Here is a 27,517-nt window from a genome sequence, read left to right as displayed (position 1 = left end):
ACCCAACGTGCTCTAGAAGGTGTAAGTCAACTACCCTGGCCAGCAAGATCTCCGGATCTGTCCCCCATTGAGCATGTTTGGGACTGGATGAAGCGTCGTCTCACGCGGTCTGCACGTCTAGCACGAACGCTGGTCCAACTGAGGCGCCAGGTGGAAATGGCATGGCAAGCCGTTCCACAGGACTACATCCAGCATCTCTACGATCGTCTCCATGGGAGAATAGCAGCCTGCATTGCTGCGAAAGGTGGATATACACTGTACTAGTGCCGACATTGTGCATGCTCTGTTGCCTGTGTCTATATGCCTGTGGTTCTGTCAGTGTGATCATGTGATGTATCTGACCCCAGGAATGTGTCAATAAAGTTTCCCCTTCCTGGGACAATGAATTCACGGTGTTCTTATTTCAATTTCCAGGAGTGTATTATCTGCATAACATAGCACTACAATCTGTTAAACTTTTGCACCACTGTCATTTTCATTAGAGGCCTACATTTTTGCAGTGTAATGCATTGTTTTATCTTGTCACATGACATCCTTTAGCATGTAGTTGGGCTATAACTGTCCTCCTTGAAAACCTAAATCCCTACTCTCACTCTTCAGCCAAAATTATCCAAAACAGTTCCTACACAACTGTTTTCTAGAACAAAATTCCTGTATCAGCAAATTTGTTACTAAATGGTATTATGTTTTATACTTACAATGCTATTTCTCTGTGCACATTTGCCACTCAAATAATAAAGGTAAGTTAAAATCGACACTTGATATTTCAAAATTGCTTCTGGCATCAGTAAAACTGGCAAACACTATAGTAACTGGAATCGGACACAACCAGAAGACACTGACCGACCAGCTGACTGTGTTGATGGTGAGTGGCCAAAATCGCAGAAAGACAACAGCAATGATGGACAGACAATGGAGACAACACGACAGAATGAGAAATCCGGAGAGCGAATTGAATTGAGAGCCTAGATGTAGTCAATATCATGAAGAAAGCAACCCTGATTACAGTAGTCAGTACAAGAGGGCAGTCGGAACATGAACTATGTCTAAACCCGTGCACTACTAGGTTTATTATGTTGCCATGGACACGCCAATATGCTGGCATGTGTGGCATGGCTTCCACCAAGTGCTGAGGTGGTGACAGCAGCGCTCGCAAATATTAGTAGTGCTGCCTAGTGGCTATCACCTAGGTCCACGTGTTCTGGCAGGCTTTCAGACTTATCAGTCCGGGATACCAGTATCTCATCAAGAAATTTTATTTTATGTTGACATCAATACATTATGCTAAAGGTAGTGGTAACCGTTACAATTGTCAGAATTGCTTGTAGTTATTGTACATTCGAGGCTTGGTTATTTTCAGGTGGATATCACAAATGAAGACACACATATAGGCATAAATACAGCCACCATTGCAAACTGCAAATGGGAACTGGTGTTGTCCAGATCACTCAGTAGACATATATGCCCAAAACCACAATAATAGTTTGTATGTATTCTATCACTCATATTGGTCTGCTTGATAGTTGGATTACAGATCAGCGAATTTCCAAATATAAAGGGTGCCGTATAGAAATGTTACATGATAGTTTTGTGCATCACTGTTCTGAAGAAAGCTCATGCTTATTTGGAATAATGGATGTGGTTATAGCTGTGCGTGTATTTGCATTTATAATATTTGCTGGAAAATGACAAATGATTGAAATAGGAATTGCAGTAATTACCAAGCTTAATGAAGCAGAAGTCTACCTTAATGACCTTCAGTGTGATGGAGTCTTATCACTTTTTGGGACTGGTCTTTGATGCCCAGTTGACATGGCCTCCCCAGCTTTGACAGCTTAAGTGAATGTGCTGGTCATACCTTACTATTCTTAACTGTCTCAATAAAACCAGCTGTGGCACAGACCAACTTTTGCAGCTGTACAAAGCTCTGATCTTGTCCTGCCTTAATTATGAGAGCCTGGCATATGGCATGGCACTGATTTGAGCATGGTTGATGCTGGACCTGGTACACAATTGTGGGGTCTGACTAGCGCCTTTCGGACTAGGGTGTGTAGAGCCTACTTAAAGAAGCTGGAACCCCTCCCCTATAAATCAGGTTGCAACAGCTGCTGCTCATGCAATACTGATTTTGTGGTCTTCTGAGCATCTGAACTTCCATACCCTACCTTTCACAACAGAGACCAAAGGATGGAGTCATGATTGCAGTTCGCTTATAGTGAACTCCCAACTACCCCCACTGTCGCCTCTTGTTAGGGAGAAATTGTGTGTGCGCCCATGATGTGTACCACGTCCTCGGATCTGCCGTGAGCTATCCTTTGGGCCAAAAGACTGTGTAGATCTCCTGGATTTTCACCTCTTGTTCCGGGGCACCCTTGACACATTTCTACAGTCATAAGCATTATACATTGATGGCTTTACAGTTGATGGATGAACCACTTCTGCTTACACAAATGCCATGTGCAGTGAACTACACTCCCTGCTGAATGGATGCAGTGTGTGTATTTGCTGCAGAATTGGTGGCCACTGCTTGAGTCCTCGGCTGTCTTTATTCCTTCAGTGGTGAGGTACTCTTATTCGACAGTGACTCCCTGCGTAGTCTTAAGGCTATTGACTGGTGCTGCCCTCAACACCCATTAGTTGTGACTATCCGTGATCTCCTGTATGGCTTCCACAAAGCTGGATGGTCAGGATACCAGGGAATGAACATGCTGATCAGTTGGTCAAGTTGGCTACCAGGATGCCAGCTATGGAGATGGATGTACTGGAACCACATCTTTAGCCGACTATGCTGTTAAATGTTGGAGGCTCGGAGTATGGTTTGATGTGCCCTGGTTTCTCCAAACAAACAGTGGACCATAAAAGAGAGCACAACCATGTGGCAGTCTTTCCTTCATCCTTCTTGGAGGGAATTCACTGCTCTGTCGGCTTCACATGGCTACACTTGGCCTCCACACAACCGCATCCTCTGACACGAGAATCCACCCTGCTGTCCGTTGTGTTGCCAGTCTCAAGAGTGGCCCACATCCCACTGGACTGTCCTAATTTGGTCACCATACAGCAAAACCTTAAAGTTACTGATTTGCTACCTCTGGTGCTAGTGGATGACACCAGAGCAGTTAATATGGTTGTACATTTTATCTGTGAAAGTGGTTTCACTCCATCTGAAATAGGGGACATTAGCTGCTTGAAGGATTGGAGGCATGCCCTTTTACCTGCTCCGACCCAGAGGATCTGTGGCTGCACTTGCGATGATCTGACTGAGCTCGTACTCTTCCACCTTTTTAATTCTTATTACTTTACAGCTGTCATTGGTTTACCATCATGTTGTTGTCAGTCTCCTTCCTGAGTAAACTTGTGTACATAGTTGGTTTTCTTGTGCTGATGGATGGTGTGGAAGCACCAGTTGGAGAGAGAGGGTGCGTCCCCTCACGTAACGTGTCAGAGATGCTTCCAGCAGCTTTCTGTGTGGAGACACTCTCCTGCCCTCACCCTTTCACCCCTCTCTCGCCACTTCTTGTTTTTATCTCTTGATTTTCTTGTTTCTCATCTACAATTATGTTCATTGTGATTTCTCTTTTGTGCTCTTCCTCTCTGAGGACTAGTCCTGGCTGGACACACAGAGGCTTGAGGTACCGATGAGCTCGTAGTTAGGTCCCTCAAATGTTGGACACAGGAAGCGAAGTCAGTGTACTCATCACCGTCAGTTTTCTGCTATTTTAGCAGGTCCTTTGCTTCCCCATTTTCTGCGATCCATTGCTTCCTTCTTAAGGCTGCTGTATGTTGTACCGTCCATCACGTCATCCAGTATCTGAAATCTCTTCCTTCCTCGCTTCCTTTTCCCTTCTACATAACCTTCTAAAATTGTTTTTATCAGTTCTTAATACACTCCTGGAAATTGAAATAAGAACACCGTGAATTCATTGTCCCAGGAAGGGGAAACTTATTGACACATTCCTGGGGTCAGATACATCACATAATCACACTGACAGAACCACAGGCACATAGACACAGGCAACAGAGCATGCACAATGTCGGCACTAGTACAGTGTACAGTACACCTTTCGCAGTAATGCAGGCTGCTATTCTCCCATGGAGACAATCGTAGAGATGCTGGATGTAGTCCTGTGGAACGGCTTGCCATGCCATTTCCACCTGGCGCCTCAGTTGGACCAGCGTTCGTGCTAGACGTGCAGACCGCGTGAGACGATGCTTCATCCAGTTCCAAACATGCTCAATGGGGGACAGATCCGGAGAATTTGCTGGCCAGGGTAGTTGACTTACACCTTCTAGAGCACGTTGGGTGGCACGGGATACATGCGGACGTGCATTGTCCTTTTGGAACAGCAAGTTCCCTTGCCGGTCTAGGAATGGTAGAACGATGGGTTCGATGACGGTTTGGATGTACCGTGCACTATTCAGTGTCCCCTCAACGATCACCAGTGGTGTACGGCCAGTGTAGGAGATCGCTCCCCACACCATGATGCCGGGTGTTGGCCCTGTGTGCCTCGGTCGTATGCAGTCCTGATTGTGGCGCTCACCTGCACGGCGCCAAACACGCATACGACCATCATTGGCACCAAGGCAGAAGCGACTCTCATCGCTGAAGACGACACGTCTCCATTCGTCCCTCCATTCACGCCTGTCGCGACACCACTGGAGGCGGGCTGCACGATGTTGGGGCGTGAGCGGAAGACGGCCTAACGGTGTGCGGGACCGTAGCCCAGCTTCATGGAGACGGTTGCGAATGGTCCTCGCCGATACCCCAGGAGCAACATTGTCCCTAATTTGCTGGGAAGTGGCGGTGCGGTCCCCTACGGCACTGCGTAAGATCCTATGGTCTTGGCGTGCATCCGTGCGTCGCTGCGGTCCGGTCCCAGGTTGACGGGCACGTGCACCTTCCGCCGACCACTGGCGACAACATCGATGTACTGTGGAGACCTCACGCCCCACGTGTTGAGCAATTCGGCGGTACGTCCACCCGGCCTCCCGCATGCCCACTATACGCCCTCGCTCAAAGTCCGTCAACTGCACATACGGTTCACGTCCACGCTGTCGCGGCATGCTACCAGTGTTAAAGACTGCAATGGAGCTCCGTATGCCACGGCAAACTGGCTGACACTGACAGCGGCGGTGCACAAATGCTGCGCAGCTAGCGCCATTCGACGGCCAACACCGCGGTTCCTGGTGTGTCCGCTGTGCCGTGCGTGTGATCATTGCTTGTACAGCCCTCTCGCAGTGTCCGGAGCGAGTATGGTGGGTCTGACACACCGGTGTCAATGTGTTCGTTTTTCCATTTCCAGGAGTGTATATGCCCAATCCAATTTCTCTTTCTTCTTTTCATTACATTTAGTAACTGTCTTTTCTTTTCCACTCAGTACCTCTTCATTTTTTACTCTGTCCGTCCAACTTATTCTTTCCATCCTCCTCCGCCATGTCCACACCTCGGAAGCCTCCAGCCTTTCTTAGTTTTTTAGTTTTAGTTATGTCGTGTTCTGTAGATTATTTTCCAGAGTATTTTATCGATATGATGTGGACCAAGTCAGATTACAAGATATATACATACATGAATAGTGCTAATATTAATATTAGAATTTTTAGTTCTACACATGCAACTACATTTAGAGGTACACTTTTTTTACCAGTTCTAAAACGAAAACTCATCCATGGAATAGAAGGAGTTGTCAAAAAGAAATGATTTTAATCTAGATTTAAAACTTGATCTGCTACCTGTCGGACACTTTATGTTGTTGGGCAAATGATCAAAGATTTTTGTTGCTGAATAATGTACTCCTTCTTGAGCAACTGACAGCTTCAAAGTCCATGTTTCAGTGCCATACAGAACAACTACTCCATACAAAACATTTTATGAGACTTTTCCTCACTTCTCTGCAGAAAATTCTCCTTTTCTTATAAAATGCCTCTTTTGCCATTGCTATCCTTGTTTTAATTTCTGTGCTGCTTCCATCCTGCTTCGAAGATACTTAAAATTTTGCACCTGTTCTAGCATTTCTCCATTCAGCATAATTTTTATTTCTTTATTTCCTTGTAGTACCAATACATCCGATTCAGTTTGTACTTTCTCCTCTCACTTAAACTGAGGCTTTTTGATCCAAATGTAAAGAGTTTACAAGTCTTCTGGTTTTCCAGTCCACTCTCTTTACCCTCATTATAGTCGCCAGCTTGCCCCAAGCCACATTGTCAAATGCCTTTTCTAGATCGATGAAGCACATATAGAGGTCTCTTCCTTTTTCAGTAAACCTTTCTCCCAAGATTCGTAGGAGCCCTATTCCATCTCTGGTGCCCATATTCTGTCTAAAGCCAAACTGCTCCTCGGCAAGATTCTTGTCCATTACTTTTTCAAGTCTCATATTATCTTATTAATTATTCTTAACATCACTTTGGCTGCATGTGAAATGAGGCTGATTGTCCTGTGCTCACTGCATTTCATGATTCCTTTTTATTTTATTTTTTATATATGTTGTCAGAAAGTCCTCAGGCTGTTCACTACTGTGATACATTTTATTATATAACCTCAGTATTCCTCTAATTCAATCTTGGTTCAAGTATTTTAATATTTCTCCCGGTATTGTATCTGCACCTACTGCTTTGCTAATTTTCATTGCAGCTATGGCAGACTTTACTTTTTTCATTATGATGGTTGGTCCTTTTCTGTCATCACTTACACTGTTTCTGGTTTGTGATCTGTGCCATATAGCTCTTTTAGATATTCTTCCCATCTCTGGAGGACGTCGCCGTGATCTTTGTACAGTACCTCTTTGTCTTTACTCAGAATTTCCATAGTAGCCCTTCCTGCTATGTTTTGATCCCATGTCATAGTCTTTACTCTGTTGTATAGTTAGTCGTATCTTCCCTTTCTGTCCAGTTCTTCAATTGCATCATATTCCTCTTTTAGCCATTTTTTCCTGGCCTGCTCCATTTCTCTTCACTGTTCATTATTTAACCCTTGGTACACCTTTCTTGTATCTTCAGTGTTCTACTTTTTAAATTTTCTTCTCTTCTCCATCTTGGAAATCTTTTTTGTGTGACCCATGGTTTTTTTGCCATGTTCTCTTTTACATATCCTATATTTTGCTGTCTTGCTTTAATGATTCCTTGTTTCAGATAATCCGGTACTCATTGACATTATCAGGTGGTTCTTTGTCTCGTAATGTGTTAAGAAATTCACGTGACAGCATTTCTGTAATTTGTTCCTTGTTGGATCTTCTTTAGATCCCACTTCTTCACCATGGTCGCCTTCTTCATTTTTTTAAATTCTCGTTTCTATTTCTGCCACAAGTAAGTTGTGGTCGCTATTAATATCTGCACCTGGTAATGCTTGTACATTCTTGATTCCATTCCTGTATCTTTCCTCTACCAGTATAAAATTGATTTGGTTTCTGTATTTATCCAAGGGTAGAGCCTCCTTTTGTGGTTCTTGAACCATGTATTTGCCATTTTCAGCTGACTTTCCCTGCAGAAGTCAATTAGCCATTCACCTCTATCATTTCTCTTTCCAAGACCATGACTGCCTACTATGTTTCCTGCTTTCCCTTTTCCCACAATGGTGTTCCAGTCTCCTATTACTATTTTGCAGCATTTTATATTTTTGTCCATTATTCTCTCTATTACAGTGAATGTTTCCTCTACAATTTGGTCATAATGTTCTGAAGTTGGCATATACACCTGAACAATCAGTAAATCTTTTTGTGCTCCTTTCAGCCTTACGCCAACAACGTGGTCATTTGCGTAGTCCACATATTCCACACATTTAGCCAATTCCTTTGTCATAATCATTCCTACTCTATTCATTCCTTTTACTTCTCCTCCTGAGTAGTACAATACATATTCATCTGACTGTAACTCTCCACATCCATTCCATCTTACCCCAGCAACTCTTACAAGGTCCATATGATTCTTTCCCATCTCTCTTTTAAGGTTTTCTAGTTTTCGTACTTGTAGCAGAGTTCTAAAATTCCAGGTACCAATTCTCATTTTGATTTTTTGCCTCCTTTCAAGTTGTCCCATCCCGGAGATCGGATTGGGGGACTATTTTACCTCTGGATACTGATGTAACATGAGAGGATGCCATTTTTGTCGGTAAAATGGACTCCATTATGCAGGGAAGATAATCTGTGGTGGTATTCCATTGCCTTCGGCAGTTCTGGAGGCTGCCCTAGCATGGGATACAGATGGCTTTCGCAGCTGCATGCTCTGGATCAGATGCTGCGTGAGAAATATAGGTTGGAAAATGAAAGACCCCCCAGCACTTGAAACCTAATAGCATCAGGGTCAGAGAAGAAAAATGGTTGGCTGAGGGTGGCCAGATAGGAAAGATAAAAGTGAGGAGCCTGGCATAAGTAAGTGGAAGAAATGCCAGGACGCAGCTAGGGGCCGTGTGGTCGCCAGTCACATACTCACTAGGTGTGAGTCCCTGAGACACGGGTTCAGGTAAGGACTCTGGGCAGGCTGGTCCATTTCGAGAATGTTATTGTCCACAAACCACTGCCCGACAGATAAAGGGTGAACTATCATGCTGATATAATCAATGTCTCCAAACTGATCCTACTGGTGTACACAAAACACAGTGCTGTAAAATGTGTTAATGTTGTTGTGCGTTTGGCATTTTATTAAGAACAGTAAGGGGAGTACACTCTAACTACGCAGCATAACACCACCATCTCCATACTTCACTGTTGGACTACAGGTGAGGTAGGTAACATTCTGCAGGTATTCACCAAACACAAACCCTTCCATTGGATTGCTACATGGGATAGTGTGATTCATCACTATAATTCGTGTCATCTCCAACGGAAGCTTTGGCTTGTGAGGAGTTGCTCCACTCTTGTACCACATCATTTTTAACTCCTGTGGACAGTCATTGTTGCAGCCATACTCCTAGTAGCCCTAGCAACTCATGAGTGATTTCTTTCTGTGATTTTATAAGATATTCTTCAACCACTGTTGATTTTATACGATGTTGTTCTACCACCCACCGCAATGCTCAATGGTCCCTGTCTGTAAGTACATAACATCTCTTTGCCTGGGTTATCTGTGGTTGTATCTTTGCCTTTCCGCTTCACAATCATGTCATCAACAGTTGACTTGAGCAGATGTAGAAATGTTGAAATAACTGATGGATTTGTTACTCAGGCGGCATTCGATGACTAGCCCACATTCAGTCACAAGCTTTCCAGACTGGCACATTCTGCTGTTAGTGCTTCTCTACTGACAAAACAATATTCCTGTCCTCCTTTTACACTGATGGGTCTACCTCTTGTGGCATGTAGTGGTTAATTCCACCTCCGTTTCCAACATTTTCTATTCAGTGTGAGCCATTTGGGGATGATCTCCCAACCTAGTTTTCCCCTCCCTTTTCCCCTTACACCCTGGCCCCCTTCCTGCTAGGTCACCTGCGCAGTAGGTAGCCAGTCCGTGTGGTGGGGCTGTTAAGTACCCACTTGGCTGAGCCCCCTGACAACACAGGGATCACACTGCTAGTACCTGGCTGTTAACGCCTCATGTGTGCCAAGGAGTTGATGCTCATCACTTGGGGCATCATAACTCCCGACATTGGCCACTATGCCTGACAGCCCAAGGGGTGAGCCCCTGGTCAGAGTGGGTGGTACTAGGGCAGACGCCTTGCACGTGAAGCGACAAACGTGTCAACATCCTGGCCATTCTGTGGCCGTCCCTAAGAGTGACAGAAGACATGACACTGCTTCTGATCCTTCGGCCTTCCCCTCCCTGACCACCTCGTGGGAGGAGGGTCAAGCTCGCTGGTTTGGGTTGAAACCTTTCCCTCGGTACCTGACTTGTACCAGGACAGATGGCGAAAGTTTTGTCATGACCAAGCCTTTATTTTTTGTGGAGATGATAGAAGATAAGTATGGCGAAGTGGAATCCTTGAGTAAAATGCGATCCGGTTCTTTGCTTATAAAGACATCTTCTGCTTCCAATCTGAAGCACTGTGTGCTTGTGACCATTTCTGTGACATCCCAGTCTCCATTGCACCCTACCAGCCTTCGAACTTGGTTCAGGGCATCATTTTCCACCGGGATTTTCTTCTCCAGACTGACGAGAAGCTCCGTGCAAACCTCGAGTGGCAAGGAGCTTGATATATCCGCTGTGTCCAGCAAGGCCCTAAAAACAATTGCACTGTACAGGTGCCTTTATCCTGGCCTTTGAGGGGGATGCCCTCCTAGAGGAGGTCAAGGTGATGCTGTTATCGGTGTGATGCAAAACCTTACATTCCACCACTGATGAGATGCTTTAAATGCTTATGGTTTGGACACGTCTTCCCGCTGTACCCATGATCCCCTCTGCGGTGACTATAGGGGAGTGCTCGCCTGCCAGTGTGCGTAAATTGTAATGGGAAGCATCCTCCAGGCTCGCCAGCATGCCCGGTGTACGTGAAAGAACGACGGGTTCAAGAGTACACGACCTTAGATCGACTTACCTACACCGCGGCTTGTCGAAAGTGTGACCGGCTACATCCCAAGCCTATAACTTCTACTTTTGCTTCAGTTTCGTCCATTCCCTCTCCTACCCCTCCTCTTCCCAGCCCCGATCCATTAGCCCACACTTTCCTCCTCACCCTCCCTCTTCCACTCCCCTTCCGCACCCATACCCACCCCTCCAGGTGCTGCTCCCCCTCCCCCCCCCCCGGAGAAGCGCTCCCCTTCTTTGGCAGCCGTCGATGTTGGAACTTTGGAGCTCCCTCCTGGGATTCCTCATACGCAGACCGCCCCCCCCCCCCCCCTCCGAGCCCGACTTCGCTGCTGTCTGCCCTTCTTCCTTCACTAGGGAAGAAGCAGAAACACAAGAACAAGGGTGAGGCCCCTCCAGTACCCCCTTAGGTGCTGCCTTCCCCTCCTGCAGCCAATGAACCAACAGTGTCTGACCCCACCTATATGGACATTACCCTATCCTTATAGGTGACGGATGGTAACTCGGTGGCGTGACCGGCTCCGGTCCATTCACTTCCCATTTGGACTCCAGCTTGAGAATCCTCCAGTGGTATTGTAATGGACATTTGCATCACCTCCTGGAGTTGCAGCCCCGTCTTTCATCCTACTCTGCTGCTTGTGTTGCTCTCCAGGAGACCCATTTTGTCAGTTCTTACTCATCCACCCTTTGTGGGTTCCACGCTTTGTCAGAACCAGATTGGCCCCTTGCGGGCTTCTGGTGGTGTTTGCACCTTGGTCCACAGGAACATTGTTAGTAAATGGATTCCCCTCCATACCGTTCTGGAAGCAATTGCTGTCAGGGTCCATCTGGCCACTCCAATCACAATCTTTAATCTCTACCTCCCGCCTGACAGGCCGCCCACATGCCTTGCTCTAACCACTCTTTTGCAACAACTCCCTTCCTGCTTCTAGGGGACTTTAATGCCCCCAACCCTCTGTGGGGTAGTCACACGACTACTGCCCTGGCAGGACAGTTGAAGCTGGCAGGGCTTGCTTGACCTCTGTCTACTAAAACACCGGCACTCCCACACACTTTAGTGTGGTACACGGCACTTTCTCTGCCATTGAGCTCTCCATCTGCAGTCCTGGCCTTCTTCCCTCCATTCAGTGGAGTGGCCACGATGACTTACGTGACAGCGATATTTACCCCATTATTTTGACCTTCCTTCAGTGTATCTCACTCTGTCACCCTCCCAGGTGGGCCTTCTCTAAATGTGATTGGGGTGTCTTCTCCTCTGCTACCGTCCCCCCTGTACTACCACATGGCAGTATTGATGAGCCTACACAGACTTTGACTGCCACCATTCTTTCCACAGCTGTTTCAGCCATCTCTTCTTCCTCGGGTTCCCCCATCTGAAGATGGTCCCTTGGTGGACTCCGGAAATCGCTGCGGCCATAAAAGATTGCCGCCGTGCTCTACAACACTTCAGGCGGCACCCTCTGCTTCTGGTCTTTAAATGATTGCGTGCCTGGGCCCATTTACTAATCAAATTTCAGAAACGTATTTGCTGGAAATGATATGTTGCTGCCATAGGACTGCACACCCCCACTTCACAAGTCTGGGCGAAACTTAGGCGAAATTTTATCCATCGTCCTCCCACTGGCATTGGAGGAATTTGTGTGTGTGGTGTTGTCCTTACCCATCCGGACTTTATTGCAGAGCATTTTGCTCAACACTTTGCCCAAGCCTCTGCATCGACTCAATATCTGCCCACATTCCTCCTCTTGAAAGAGCACTCAGAATGACTGTCTTTGTTTTTTGTTTCTCGCTGCTTGGAGCTTTATAATGCCCCATTTAGTGAGTGGGAAATCGCCAGCGCCCTCGCCCTAAGTCCTGACACAGCTCGTGGACCGGATCACATACATAACCAAATCCTCCAACACTCATCGGTGGCTGGCCACCGTCGTATACTGACCCTTTTCAACCATCTGTGCGGTGGGGGGGTATTTCCTACCCAGTGGCAGGAAAGCATTGTTATTCCGGTGTTGAAGCCTGGGAAGCCACCTCTTCAGTTGGATAGCTCCCGTCCACTTAGCCTTACCAATGCCCTCTGCAAGCTCCTTGAACACCTGGTAAGTCGGTGGCTATTTTGGATCCTTGAATCCCGTGAACTTTTGTCATCGACTCAAGGTGGTTTTCACTGTGGCCACTCTAAGGTGGATAACTGGGTCCACCCGGAGTCTGCTGTCAGGTCAGCTTTTGCCCATTGGCAGCACGTCATTGCAGTCTTCTTTGACCTGCATAAAGCCTACGACACCACCTGGCACCACCACATCCTCACCACCCTTCACAAATGGGGCGTCCATGGCACTCTGCCCTTTTTTATCTGTAACTTTCTTTCTTGTTGCTCTTCCCGGGTCCAAGTTGGTTCCTTCTACAGCACTTCCCATTGGCAAGAAAATGGAGTTCCACAGGGTTCCGTGCTGAGCGTCCCTCTCTTTCTCGTAGCCATTAATGGACTGGTGGCGGCTGCTGGCCCAACAGTGTCTCCCTCTTTGTAATCTGACGATTTTTGTATCTATATCACTTCCTTCATCATGGGAGCTGCAGAATGCCATCTACCGGGCACAATCTTGGGCTCTCTCCCATGGTTTTCACTTTTTGGTGGCCAGGTCGTGTGTCATGGATTTCTGCTGTCGCCGTACAGTCCGTCCCCATCCGGACCTGTTCCTCTGTAGCCAATCCCTCGAGGTGGTGGACATCCATCGCTTCTTGGGTCTGATCTTCGATGCCCGGTTGACATGGCTCCCTCATCTTAGCCAGCTGAAGAGGACGTGCTGGTTACATCTCAGTGTTCTTAGATGTCTCTTTAATACCACCTGTGGTGCAGACTGCTCCATTCTACTGTGATTTTACAAGGCGCTGGTCCAGTCTCGTTTAGACTATGTGAGTCTTGCATATGGTTCTGCGTCACCTTTGACATTGTGGATACTAAACCCCTTGCTCCATAGTGGGGTACTACTTGTGACTGATGCCTTCGGACTAGCCACATGATTAGCCTTCTTGCAGAGGTGAGGATTCCACCGCTGTGATTTTTGTGCCAACAACAGCTGATATCTTATGCGCTCCGCATTCGCTGCACCCCAAAGCACCCTAATGATGGTCTCCTTTATCCAGACATCAACCTCACACAGCGACGGCCACCATGTGGGCTTACCATGGCAGCCCGCATTCAGTCGATCTTTTCTGAGCTCCAGCACTTCCCTTTACCGCCTCTTTTGTCTGCTCATACATGTACCCCTCTGTGGTGCATCTCTCGGCCACAGCTCTGTTTTGATCTCTCAATCAATTCAAAGGATTCTGTCCCTCCGGAGGCCCTTCACCACCAATTCTACTGTCTCCTCAGTTCATTCCAGGATTCAGGAGTGATTTATACTGATGGCTCCATGGTTGCTTGTCACACTGGTTATGCTTACACAGGGTGTATACGACCCAGGAGATCCGGGAAAAACCTGGGAATTTTTCTATCTAGAAGAAAACTGGGAAAAACCCTCAGAGTTTTTTAGAATTCTGGCAATTTTTCGTTGTGTTAGTTTTCAGTTAAATCTTTGTAATTTTGACTGGTAAGAACCGATACTCTAACAAAGGCTATCAGTTGATCCCGCTACTGCAGAATTAAAACATGAATGAGAAAAAAAAAATGACAATGAAACTTAAATTGCAAAGGAAAGGCGCCATATAAAATAACACAGTGCACGTACAAGCATCTGTCAACAGCAAAATGTGTCAAAGGCTTTAGCAAGACTATGCAGTGCTTCATAACAACAAATTGCCTCCAATGAGCGTGACATCACAACTGTTTACATTTGATTCGTTTAAGCAGTTTATGCACACCCGCAGTTGAGTCATGTATGAGAAATACCTTCTCCCGCTTCTGGCTACTGAAATGTGGCTGTTGGCTGTTTAAGCAGCAGTAGCAGCAAGCAGCCACATGGGACACTCAGAAAAATTTTACTGCTGCGCCCGAGCTGCCAGATTCACGCGTGCGCAGCAGGCCCGCATCTAGTGGTTGGGTGGCAAATTCATATTCTTGTGGGAAAAAAACCTCGTTTCACAAAGCACCTAGCATCCAGTGCACGTCGGGCTATCGTTTTATTCATACGATTTTGACACGCACCTCTGCTAGATTTTGGAATTTCTTGAACACAGTCTAAGTTGATTTCTGAATGAATCGTAAGTTGATTTTTGAATATGTGCATAGTGTATGTGATAACTTTGTCAGGGGAATCCTCGTCGCATCTAAAAGTTAACTTTCCTGCAGACAAAATGTGACGGTGCTATACGAGCTGAGCGAAATAAAGCCGCTGCTTGTTTATGTGGTTGATTCGGTTTGCAAATGTTCAGCGTTTAACATATTTTAAATGTTCGGATAATAAGTTGCCGTCTCTTTATCTAAGAATAGGTGATGAATGCAGCTAGCCGCTATCTCTGTGTAATGTCTTGTCTGTATAGACATGTATCTGTTGCCTTTAAGATCCCTTCGCCTTCACACACAAATCTATACAGTAAAGCAAGGCCTCTTGGCTGATCCGAGGTAAGACAGGCGAAAAATTAGACTAGTGGAGGATTATTAGTATTATCTCTATTTTCATTCGCTCTCTCTCTCTCTCTCTCTCTCTCTCTCTCTCTCTCTCTCTCTCTCTCTCTCTCTCTCTCTCCCCCCTTTGTCTATGTACAGTTTTAATATAATATTTCATTACGTGAAATCAGCCAAATAGGATCTTTGGTGGAGTCCTTCGTCTTGGTAATCAGCGGCTGGCTTGCTGTAAGAGATCTTTACATTTATTATTACTGTTAAACACTGCAGTCAGTCGGGAGAATCAATCGTTTGGACAATTTGTTCCTTTTACGAAAGATTGTGAATTCCAGATGTGTATGAAGCCTTTTTGGACGATTTAACACAGACTCAGTGATTGCAGGCTCTCTTCGACACAGCTGAAACTTCCCCACTAATTACGGGGCCAGCGTGATCATCAAATGATTCAGAAAAAACTCATTCGTTCATTCACTCCAGAACAAAAAAGTCACAAACCTTATTTATGGAGGAAATTGTGTATTTAATCCATCTCCATTACATATCCAGATCTCCGGTGATTCTACGCCTTAATTATTTTCCTTTTACAGTCTCTTTCTCCTCAAACAAACCGCTAGTGGCACAAATGTTAATTGGGTCACTTTAGCGAGAAGAAAAGCAGAATATGTATCTCTCAGAAACACGCCAATCCCTCAACAGATACTCCAGAAGCTGTCCTAGTTACCACTCTAACAACCATGGAGAGTGCATATATGCATCTCTGTTATTTCAAAGAATAAACGCACTAGAAAATACTTTGGCGTCATCGAGCTGTCGTCGCATATATTACGAGAAAATCAGATAAGATAACTTTTCCAAAGTGAATGAATGTGGATGGTTTGATTGAAAATGATTAATTGGTGCGTGGTAGAGGGTATTTTCTGTGGGGACATTACAAGCGTTGTTATAATTACTAGTGAAATCCGTAGATTCAGACTACCATAGTCATGTCTGACATGAACGTGAATATTCAGCACACTATAAACTGTCTTAACACTTGTCAGTAACATTACTTATCATGATTCAGTATAGTGTTTTATCGAGAGTCGACCCTTGGTAGTAGGAGGGACATTCAGCCGATATAACACTACGCATTACTCACTGGCTGACAGCTCTGCCCCGATTACTGTTGCATTCACTATTTGTCTCTCGTGGCACTTGACAATAGACTCTGCCTGCCATTGACCTATGTGAGTCATCTCTTTGTAAGGGATCATGGACCCCTTACGAAATGTTCTACTGAAACAGCAGCCTCTCCATGTTAATGTTTTCTTGTGTGTTTTAGAAACTATATTACAGCCAAATATATTATTAATGCTCATCTTTTATATAATAAATGTATTTTGGGTTTGATTATTTGAACAGGTAGGCATTTTTTAACGTAGCATGTCTCTCGTGGCACTTTTAAGAGTGGTAAAAAGCAAAAACACTAGTTTTCTATTCCCCACATGTAAGACTGACAAACAAACCAGCAAAGACTGTGTATGCCTAGCAGATATTTTGCCCTATGTTGATAATTTTTGGGGGTGGAGAGGAACGGGGTGCTAACAGCAAAGGGAGCATGGAGAGGAAACAGTATTCACAGCTTTGGGGAGGGTAAGGAATAAGAAATACTACAGTTAACACAATTTATTGCTGTTCACTTGTCTTGAAGACCACACACTGACAAGTCATTTGCAGCAGTGACAATACTTTCAACAAACGTTTTTGAGACGCCTTGTTCTAGAATGCCATTTTCTTGTAGATTTTCAGCCTCACGTATACACTCGGTTCAGATTTCCACTGTGACATCATCAGTTGCTTCCTGTAGTAAATACTGCACATTCTTGTTCTCAATGCGCAATTTCTGGTTGCGATTGTCCCTTTCACTAAGGCCCACACATTTTCTGTGGGACTGTATCTTCAGTAGTAAGTGGGCAGCCTCACAACCTTGTGGTCCATTTCTTCCATAAAGTTGTTCATATTTTCATAAGTTGCTAATCTCGCCTGACTTCCTCCAACACTTCTGTTGCAGCCTGAAATTGAAATACTTTGCTGTTCTAACCACTGTGCAAGTTCTTCCTCCTTTGTACTTAAATCAGAAAATTCTCCTTTTTTTCTGGTATGATAATTGGTGTTATCCATAATGATCACACAGTGCTCTTCTAAACCATGTATTAAATCTTTTAAAAAAAAGTATTTAAATGCCTCACTATTCATTTCTTCATTATAATTACTGGATTGGCACTTCTTTTTAGCCATATTCGGATGACCCTTTTTGACAGATAAGAAGTCAGTTTCCTTTGCAAGTCAGTAATTTCAACCTCCCAGTGCCTTTTGAATCCTGCCAGAAGTGCTTTTTGGCACAATTTTGATTGAGCCAGATCTCGAGATAAATATAACTCTTTTGTGGATACGTGCATGGCGAGCACGGGGCCCCGAGCCATTGCAGCCTTCTTTCTCTCCAGGGCTGCATTTCCTTTCCCTTCCCCTCCTTTCCCCTCCATGCTCCTTTCCCCTCGCCCTCTCCTCTCCCTCTCTTGGTGTCCTTGCTTATGTTGGCCTACGCTATCCTCCTGGTTCTGTTGGTTTTACAATTCGACTTTGTTGCTTTGTCCTTCTTTTGGCATTCCTTGGTCCCCCTCAGGGGTTTGACCTCCATTACAAAATTTCTCCTCCGTAGTGTGAGCCATTTGGGGAAGAGCACCTTACCTAGTGTGTCCGACGTGCGCCCTCCTAGTACATTCCACCTTTTCTTTCACGTCGTTGTCTGATACTAGGGTGCATAGCCAGCACGGTAGCCAGCCCGTGTGGTGGGGTCGCTATGACCCTTTTGGTTGAGCCCCCTGAACACACAGGGATCACACTTCTGATACCTGAGCTGTGACCTCCTCATGCATGCAATGGTTGCTCGTCATCCTGGAGCATCGGAACTCCCGGCAATGGCTGCCGTGCCAGACGGCCCTTGCTGTGGCTGGTGGCGCCCATGAGGAGAGCCCCTGATCGGAGTGGGTGGTATCAGGGCGGACGCTATGCAAATGAAACGCATATGGGTCCAGAACTCTGGCCGTTCTTCTGCGGCCGTCTCTCTGCGTGGAACTGATTCCTCAAGTGCTGCTTCTCTTGCCCCTTCGGCCTTCCCTTCCGTGGCTACCCCCTGGGAAGGGGGTCAGGCCCGTTGGCTTGGGGCAAAACCTTTCCCCCGTTATCTAGTTTGCCCCAGGACTGATGGAGATACTTTCACCAATACCAAACCTTTATTCTTTGTGGAACACATTGAAGACAAGTTTGGCGAAGTGGACTCCCTTGCTGATAAAAACTGCTTCAGCTGCCCAATCTGCGGCCCTTCGTGCCTGTACCCATCTTGGCACAATAACTGTGTCCATTACCCCCCACCAGTCTCTAAATATGGTACAAGGTGTGATTTTTCACAGGGACCTCATCCTTCAAACTGATGAGGAACTTCGGGACAATCTCGGACGGTGGGGTGTTAGATTACGGTCTATCGCTGTGATGTGAAGCCGTACATCCCACCGCCTATGAGGTGTTTTAAGTGCTTGCGTTTTGGACACGTCTTCCCGCTGTTCACAGGCCCCTCTCTGTGGTAACTGTGGACGTCCACTCCATGAGGGGAGTCCCTGTGTTCCCCCTCCTGTCTGTGTAAATTGTCATGGTAGTCATTCTCCATGTTCACCAGATTGCCCAGTATATAAGAAGGAAAAAAAGATACAGGAGTATAAGTCCCTCGATCGTTTAACCTACACAGAGGCCCGTAAGAAATATGCACGACTCCACCCTGTGTCCATGACATCTAGTTACGCCTTGGTTACATCTTCACCCCTTCCTCCCCCTTCCTTACCCCCATCCCGGACCCCTCTCCTCCCCCCCTCCCCTGCGGCTCCCACACCTTCTCCTATGGGCGCTGCTCCCCCTCCCCAGCCGGAGAAGTGTCCCACTCCTTCGGCGTCTGCCGGTCAAGGGCGCCTCTCCCGGGATGCCCCTTCCCGGCACCTTCCAGGCCAAAGGTCTGCTGCCGCGCGACGACCACGAGAGCCGCGGTCTGTCAGCCCCCAGGTCGCCCGGTCTCTTTCTGTTCCTGATCTTGCTGCAGCTGGCTCCTTCATGCCACACAGCCCTCCTCAATCTCAGCCTGAACGGAAGAAGAAACATTAGTCCCGGGACAAAGAGCCTCTGGTGTCACCGGAGGTCCCTTCCCCGACTTCACAACCGGATTCTGACCTGTCGTTCATGGATGTCGCCCCCTCCTTGTCGGTGACGGCTGGGGACGCGGCGGTATGACTGGATTTAAAGTGTTCAGCCTCCATTTAAACCATCGTTCTGTGGTTCTCCAATGGAATTGTAATGGATACTATCGTCACCTTCCGGAATTGAAATCCCTTCTTTCGTCCTACTCTGCAGCTTGTGTGGTTCTCCAGGAATCTCATTTTACTGATGCTCACTCACCAACCCTCCGTGGGTTCCGTGTTTTCTGTCGAAATCGGGTCGGACCCCTGCGGGCTTCTGGTGGCGTTTGTACATTGGTGCGTACAGACATTGCTAGCACGTGGATTCCTCTTCAAACTACATTGGAAGCGGTTGCTGTTAGGGTCCACTTCGACTCTGCAATCACAGTCTGCAATCTTTATCTCCCTCCTGACAGGACTCTTACACTTGCTACCTTAACCGCCCTTCTTCAGAAACTTCCTCCTCCCTTCCTCCTCCTTGGGGATTTTAATGCTCATCATTCTTTGTGGGGCAGTGCCTTTCCATCTAGACGAGGTCTTCTTATAGACCAATTTATTGCAGACCACGACCTGTGCCTTCTTAATGATGGCTCCCCTACTCATTTCAGTGCCGGTCATGGTACCTTTTCTGCCATTGATCTTTCTCTTTCTTCTCCCTCTCTCCTCCCTTCATTACACTGGTCGCCACAAGACGACCTTTGTGATAGTGACCATTTCCCGTTGATTATCACGCTCCCTTCCCGCTCCCCGATGGACAGGTTGCCTCGTTGGTCTTTCCAACGCGCCAATTGGCCTCTACACACTGCACAGGTCGCGTTTTCTCCCTCTTTGTCGGGTTGTATTGATGACGTCCTACGTGACGTGTCTGACGCGATTGTTCGCGCTGCTAGCCTTGCTGTGCCGCGCTCATATGGACCATTTCGTTGCCGGCAAGTCCCGTGGTGGAGTACGGCTATTGCCATTGCCATCCGTGATCGCCGTCAAGCTTTGCAACACTTTAAGATCTGTAGCCAGCCTTACTACCTTTAAACGCCTTCGCGCTAAAGCCCGTTATTTAATCAAACAGAGCAAGCGGATATGTTGGGAACAATTCGTTTCTTCCCTTTGTTCTACTGTCCCTCTGTCACGGGTATGGGCTACCCTTCACTCTCTCCAAGGTTGCCATCGGCAGTCCACCCTCGCAGGCCTTCACCTCCCAGATGGCATTTGTACGGACCCATTAGTTCTTGCAGAACATCTAGCGACCCATTTTGCAGTGGCATCAGCGTCAGCCTCCTATCCAGCTGCTTTCCTTCATCAAAAACAGCGGGCTGAAGCTTCCACCTTATGTTTCACCCCTTGTGAGTCAGAATCTGGCTCCAGGGTGACTTCCCTTCTCAGTGGAGGGATAGCATTGTGGTTCCTGTCCTTAAGCCTGGTAAGAACCCCCTATCTATTGACAGCTATCGGCCAATTGGTTTGACCAATGTCGTTTGTAAGTTACTTGAACGGATGGTAGCCCGTCGGCTCAATTGGGTCCTCGAATCTCGGGATCTATTGTCCCCTTACCAGTGTGGCTTTCGAGAGGGACGGTCTCTGATCGATCATTTACTCCGCTTGGAATCCGCAGTCCGGCAGGCTTTTTCCCAGCGCCGCCATTTGGTTGCAGTGTTTTTTGACCTTCGCAAGGCCTATGACACGGCCTGGCACCATCACATCTTACTTACCCTTCATCAGTGGGGTCTTCGGGGCCCACTCCCGATTTTTATCCGCCAGTTCCTGATCCATCGGTCATTCAGAGTCCGAGTTGGTACTGCTTTCAGTTCTCCATGGACCCAGGAGACGGGCATCCCACAGGGTTCTGTCTTGAGTGTCCTTCTTTTCCTCATTGCTATCGATGGACTTGTGGCCTCTGTCGGTCCCTTGGTTGCCCCTGCCCTGTATGTGGATGATTTCTGCATTTGGGTTAGTTCCTCCTCAATGGCATCTGCAGAACGGCAGCTCCAGGTAGCTATACGGCATGCCTCTGCATGGACCCTCTCACACGGGTTTCAATTCTCTCCTTTAAAATCGCGAGTGGTCCACTTCTGTCGCCGTACTACGATCCACCCTGATCCAGAGCTCTATCTCGCTGCACAACGATTGCCTGTGGTCCCACAGTTTCGTTTCTTGGGTCTTCTTTTCGACAACAAGCTCACTTGGCTGCCCCATATCAGACTCCTGAAGGTAGGATGTTTCCGTAAACTCAATGTCCTTCGCTTCCTTGCCCACTCCTCTTGGGGTGCAGACCGTTCCCTCCTCCTCCGTCTTTATCGTGCTCTAGTTCTCTCGCTTGGACTATGGTTGTCAAGTTTATGGTTCAGCTGCTCCTTCCACACTGCACGTGCTGGATCCAGTCCACCATCGTGGTATCTGTTTGGCCACCGGTGCCTTCCCTAATAGCCCTGTTGATAGTCTCCTGGTTGAAGCTGGGATCCCCCCTCTTTCTGCTCGGCAGTCCCAGCTTCTGGTTCTTATGCACTCACTATCCGTTCCTCTCCACTCATCCTTCCTGTTCTGTCCTGTTCCCAGACCACGGACGTCGCCCACCCGATTCCCGCCCTCGGGCGGGTTTACCGGTTGGGCTGCGCCTTGCGTCTCTTTGCTGTGATTTTCAGCTTCCTTCTTTGTCCTGTCTTCCTTGCTCCCTCCCCTCTACCCCTCCTTGGTTAGTTCCTCGGCCTCGAATTCGGATGGATCTCCGCCGAGGTCCGAAAGATTCCATCCCCCCGGTGGTGTTCCGTTCCTTTTCCCGCCAAATTTTATGGGAGTTTTGGGATGCTGTTGTTTTTTACACTGATGGCTCTAAATCTGCTGATCATGTTGGGTATGCCTTCACGTCCTCTGTTGGAACGGAAAGTCATCTGCTGCCATCTACATGTGGGGTGTTTACTGCGGAATTGGTGGCAATTTCCCAGGCCCTTACCTTTATTAAACAGTCCCAACACAACCGCGTTTTGTTATGTACGGACTCGATGAGTGGCCTTCTTGCTATTGACCGGTGTTTTTCACGCCATCCCTTGGTCTCTGCCATCCATGACCATCTCGCTGATATTCACCGTGCTGCTTGTTCCATTGACTTCCTTTGGGTCCCTGGCCATGTGGGTATCCCGGGTAATGAGCTCACTGATCGTTTGGCTGGGGGAGCAGTTACTTACCCCCCGTTTTCTGTAACCCCTCCTGCAGAAGATTTACGGCTTCACATCAAATCCCACTTCGCACAGTCATGGGCCAATTCTTGGGAGGCTACTCCCCTGTCTAATAAACTTCGTGCAATTAAGATGACACCAGGCCCGTGGAGTTCTTCCTTTTGCCTCTCCCGAAGGGACTCAACCACACTGTGTCGTCTCCGCATTGGCCATACCAGGCTGACCCATGGTTTTCTTTTGCGTGATGAGCCACCCCCACTATGTGGTTGTGGAGCCTTCCAGTCAGTAGCCCACATTTTGGTAGAATGGCCCCCTTCTTTTGGCTCTGCGTGCTAATTACAGACTCCCCCGCACTTTACCTTTGATGTTGGCTGATGATTCCTGGATGGTCTCTCTGGTTCTCGGTTTCCTCCAGGAAAGTGGTTTTTATTCTCAGTTTTAAGGTTTTTAATCTCTCTCTGGCGTTGGGGCAGGGCGGTGAGTGTTTGGATGTCTCCCACTGTAAGCAGTGTTCGGAGATTCCCGATTCCTCTCCCTGACCGAAATCCTCTTTTCTTCCCCTTTTACTCTGTTTTTACCCTTTTTTTTATGGCTTGGTTAGTCTTTCTATTCCCATACGTACTTTCTACATTCTAGCAGTGGTACCTTTTACATCACAGGTGGTCTTGCCTATGCTGCTTCAGCATAGTGTTGGGTTCGTTCTCTTGCCGACTTCCCTCATTTTGTTTTTTACCAATGACAACATGACTGCCCTTTTACGTTTTTACCTTTTTCCGTTTTATTTTTCTGACTTTACTGAGATGTCCGATTAGCGGAATGGAGCCTATTTGAAACAAGGGACTGATGACCTTGCTGTTTGGTCCCTTAAACCTCAAACAACCAACCAACCATAAATATATTGTGATGATGATTGTCTCTACTGATATGTATTTTTCTCAGAAAAATATCTGTGGCTGCTACAATATTTCATCTCCCCATCAGAATGGATCTTCTGTCATTGTGTTTTCTGCACATAAATCCCAAAACTTCAAAGTTCTTGCATTCAAATGGTGCCCCCTGTGGAAACAGCCTTGTCATTTAAACTATTACCTATATTTTGGCTATAGGATATTCATCACAATCATAAAATTCCAGTACAGTACAATGAAGGCGTCCTTCAGGTAATTGTACAAATCCATGACATATCTTCTTCCACTAGTATCTTTTCTCATAGATTGAAACTCAATTTCTTGACCACAAGTTTGCATTGCCCATAGTTCTGCAAATATTCTCTGTACAGTTCATAGTGAAACATCACGTACCTTTGCTCTTGCAGTCTGAGATGTCGATAGGATGTCACCTCTTATAGCAGTGTCTTTGAGTTTGCAGACATGTAACACCCTTTGTTGGGCTCTTATGTCAATCGTCTTAACTTGCAAACAAAAATAGCAATACTATCCAAAGAAAATCACAGCTGGCCTCACAGACATATGGTTCCATGCAGTGCAGAGACAAGCAAATGCTGTAGTGGATAGCAACAGAGCATGCCAGCAGCAGCAGCACAAGGAACGAAGTGCCGTATTGCCACATAAGCCTTGTTAATCATAGGTATTTGTTTGGCAGCCATTGCTTCTTACAATGTTACCTGAATAGCACCTGTGGTGGAAATTACACTATGACATTGTGTGAGCATAGAAACGTATACAAATCCAGATTAGATCAAAGGATGGAAGGCAAGAGGTGGGAGAATCCTTCTCAGCTCACAATTTTGTTCCTGTGTATAGTTTACCTGTATGTTTGAGCCCTTTGGTTCTTATTTGGGTAGCAAAGTTCTTATCCTGTTTTCCTTTGATCCAGGTCCGTAACTGAAAGAAAAGCTTGCTAATCAAAACCTAATTTTTTTTAGCTGACTTTGGAGTATACTTAAAATATTTTTTTCTGTTCTAGGATGAATTAATGCGAAAGAAAGCAGATAATCTTATGAGAGAAGGCTTGCATGGCATCTGGCCAGATGAAAATTCTGACCCCGTTACATGTGGACCTCATCTTGCCAAGAGACCAAGGTTAGATTGATGGAATTAATTAACCCACAGCGAGAGGAAAGTACAAACGCTACCTGTACAACAGAAGTCATAAGAGTGATATCGCACTTCGATAGCTACATGTTACCTGCATTAATTTTCATGTGTTAAAACATGTGAATACACAATTAGACATAGAAAAATCGTATGTTAAATCACAAGTGATAAGGATTGTTTGTTTATATTGCAGTTGTTTTGCATCACTTTTTTGTAAGATTATTAATTTTGAAAATTTTATGTACATACATTGCTATGTCATTATTGTGACTTTGATACGCTAAATATTTCCTTATAGGAAGTTATGTACTGAGCAAAGTATTGTCAGATCTGAGACTAGGACTTTAGAAGATAAACAGTGTTTCTCTCTCTCTTTTTATTTATTTCTTTTTTTTTTAATCACACCTTAACATAGTGTTTGATATACATGTTTTGCATGCTTCACTTTGCTTTTGTCATCATATATTTAATTTATCCAATTTTGTTGCACATTGGTGCTGTTTTGTATGTTTATAAGACACTTTACTTTGTATCTTCTTGCTACAGTTTGTTGTTGTCGTTACTGTAAACATTATTGTTATTTTTTATTTTGATATTTTTATGTTTATCTCTCTTCTTTCTATGCCTCTTTGTGAAATGAACCATTTAGAAGTTCCTACTTACAAAAGCTATCGTATTTTTCGATATATGTGAAATCCTAGTGACCTGTAAATGAATTTTTTTGGAGAAGAATTTCTTGGTGTTCTTAGGAACTAATTTAACTTGAAATAGCAGCCTGGATGAACCAGAATGTCAAAATAAACTGTACATATGGACTTTCGTATGATCTGTTTTGTTCCTGTGACCTGTCTTGTAATGCACTTGTTTGTTTAATTTTTATATTAAAAATATTAGACAACTAGCGTGTTTCAATGGTGTACCTATATTAGTACAGCTGAGATGCTGCATATTGACTGTGTTATTACTAACTACTGTTGTTAGGAAATTTGCTTCTGTTAATCTTACCCTCTGACATGCACCTCTTTGTTATAGTATAAAAATATATAAAATACTGCAGTCAGTATTGCAGTTGTAGTATATTGAAACAATGCTATTACATGCAACGAATTCAGAAAGCATGTAATTGATTACTTTTTGAGGTGAAACATTCAGAAGCTTCAATAATACTGAGTGGCAGCCATCTAATTATAACCTCAAGATAATTGAATTTTGTGAATAGCTCGAAAGAACTGTTAAATTTTAAAAACAATTTAAATGAACAAATATATGATAGTAAGGTTGATTTGCAAAACAGTCTTTAATTTTTGATTGTAATACAGTCTTATTTATAACATTTGTCACAAATTTTTTATTCTGGTATCAGCAGTTTATATTCAGGATTACTTAAAAAACATTACACACTGTCTTTTGCATTTTATACTGCAAGAGTAAGCCTTCATATTGAACACAAGGTATAATGACTTGCTGGCTTACATTATGGGTGTTATTAGATCATTGTCCATTCATTATCATGCTAACAACAAAGCAACAAATGCCTAGTTTCCGTAATCCCAATTGTTTTAGTTCTGCCATGCTGAAAACAAATGCATTACATTTATTCACTACATTAGTTTATGAAGCATTTCAACATGCCGCATGTTTGCCATTTAGAATTTATGGCAGTTCAGCAAGTTGCCTCACAACCATCTGAAGAAAAGCACCATCAGTAGAGCAAATGAAGTCCTTTTTTTTCCTGCTGTAAGCATCATGGGAATTAGAGGTTACTGGATTAGAAACATAAGAAACTAGCAGCCTGCCGTGGTTTCGCATGGGTAGCACCAAGTACCTTTGGCCATATGACTTGTCTGGTATAGCTGTAATAAATTATGTACACAAACCTTCCTCTTGAATCAGTCTACCTGTTTTTGAACACTGTATCGAAATCTCTACAATATTTCCTGAGATTAGCCCTCATATAGTCAGTTTCATTTATATTTGTAGATGGCTGTCTCAGTTACAGTCCCCAGTATTGCTGAACATTATGTATATTATGTACATTTACTCAGTTTAGTATGTTGTGCTAGTTGTATCAAAGAATGACATGTTATCACTATTTTACATATATTTTTGTAAATCCTGGATTTTCCATTGTTTGGTTACATATATTTTTGAAGGATATTACGTATATGGTAAATAATATAAGCACTGAGATGAGGAGTGAAGTTAATCAGTGTAGTGCTTTCACATTTAAATTCCAGTGTATTCTGTAAAAAGTGATATGAATGCAGATTTATTACTTAAAATATTTTGCTACAGATGTTTGATATATGTTTGAAATTTAATGTTCAATGCATTGTCTGTAACACCAGTGACAAGCTGAACAAGAATGATTGTCATCATAAAATTCCTTATGTTATTTTGCAAATTGCTTGTAATTTTTATTAGTTATATTGAAGCAAACCAAATGGGTCTGACTATTATTGTCATTTTGTTTGACTAACATGATTCATTTAATGCTATGGGTGAAGAGTCTGTTGTGCTATGGGTGAAGAGTCTTGTGTAATGTGCCAATTGAGGGAGCCTTTTTTTTGTGACAATATGAAATTTCATGTAGAATGTACCATAAATCTCCAGAAGTGTGGTCCACTTTGGTGTGTTTATAATCGAAAGAGTTCTCATTGTTACATAATATGATTCTTGCTAGAACATGAAGTTATTACTATCTATCTGAAATGTCTATGGAGAGTTGTTCAGCAAGTACAGTTGTTTTGCAGCCACTGTCTTGTAGCCGACTGTTCAAATAAAAATTGAAGGTAGAGTTATGTTTGCAAATTGACTGATTGTTAATAAGATACTTTCTAATTCAATATTAACAGCAGGCCTTAGGTATTTCAGAATCACAGAGAATTTCTATTCATGTTTGGTAATCATCCAATCTTACACTCAAATGCTGACTTCTGGGGTCTTACTTTATTTGTTACTCTCATTTTCTTTTGACAGCCTCCTTGTTTTCATGTCCTTTGTGAGCGACTACCCTGTGAATACATTTTG

At 45.0% G+C, this 27,517-nt stretch overlaps 1 protein-coding gene across 1 annotated transcript in view; it reads left to right on the top strand.

Moving 5' to 3' along the window:
• Positions 1-25,385, top strand: part of LOC126163903 (ovarian-specific serine/threonine-protein kinase Lok-like) — a 229,738-nt gene extending 204,353 nt beyond the window's left edge. The window contains exon 8 of the mRNA XM_049920194.1: positions 24,357-25,385. Coding sequence (XP_049776151.1) covers positions 24,357-24,482 — 126 coding nt within the window. The 3' untranslated portion in view covers positions 24,483-25,385. The remainder of the gene's footprint in view (positions 1-24,356) is intronic.
• Positions 25,386-27,517: the final 2,132 nt, after the last annotated feature.

Source organism: Schistocerca cancellata, chromosome 1, assembly GCF_023864275.1.
Source record: "Schistocerca cancellata isolate TAMUIC-IGC-003103 chromosome 1, iqSchCanc2.1, whole genome shotgun sequence".
NCBI lineage: Eukaryota > Metazoa > Arthropoda > Insecta > Orthoptera > Acrididae > Schistocerca > Schistocerca cancellata.
Note: the sequence above shows the minus strand (reverse complement) of the source record. Positions and strands in the feature narration are given on the sequence as shown.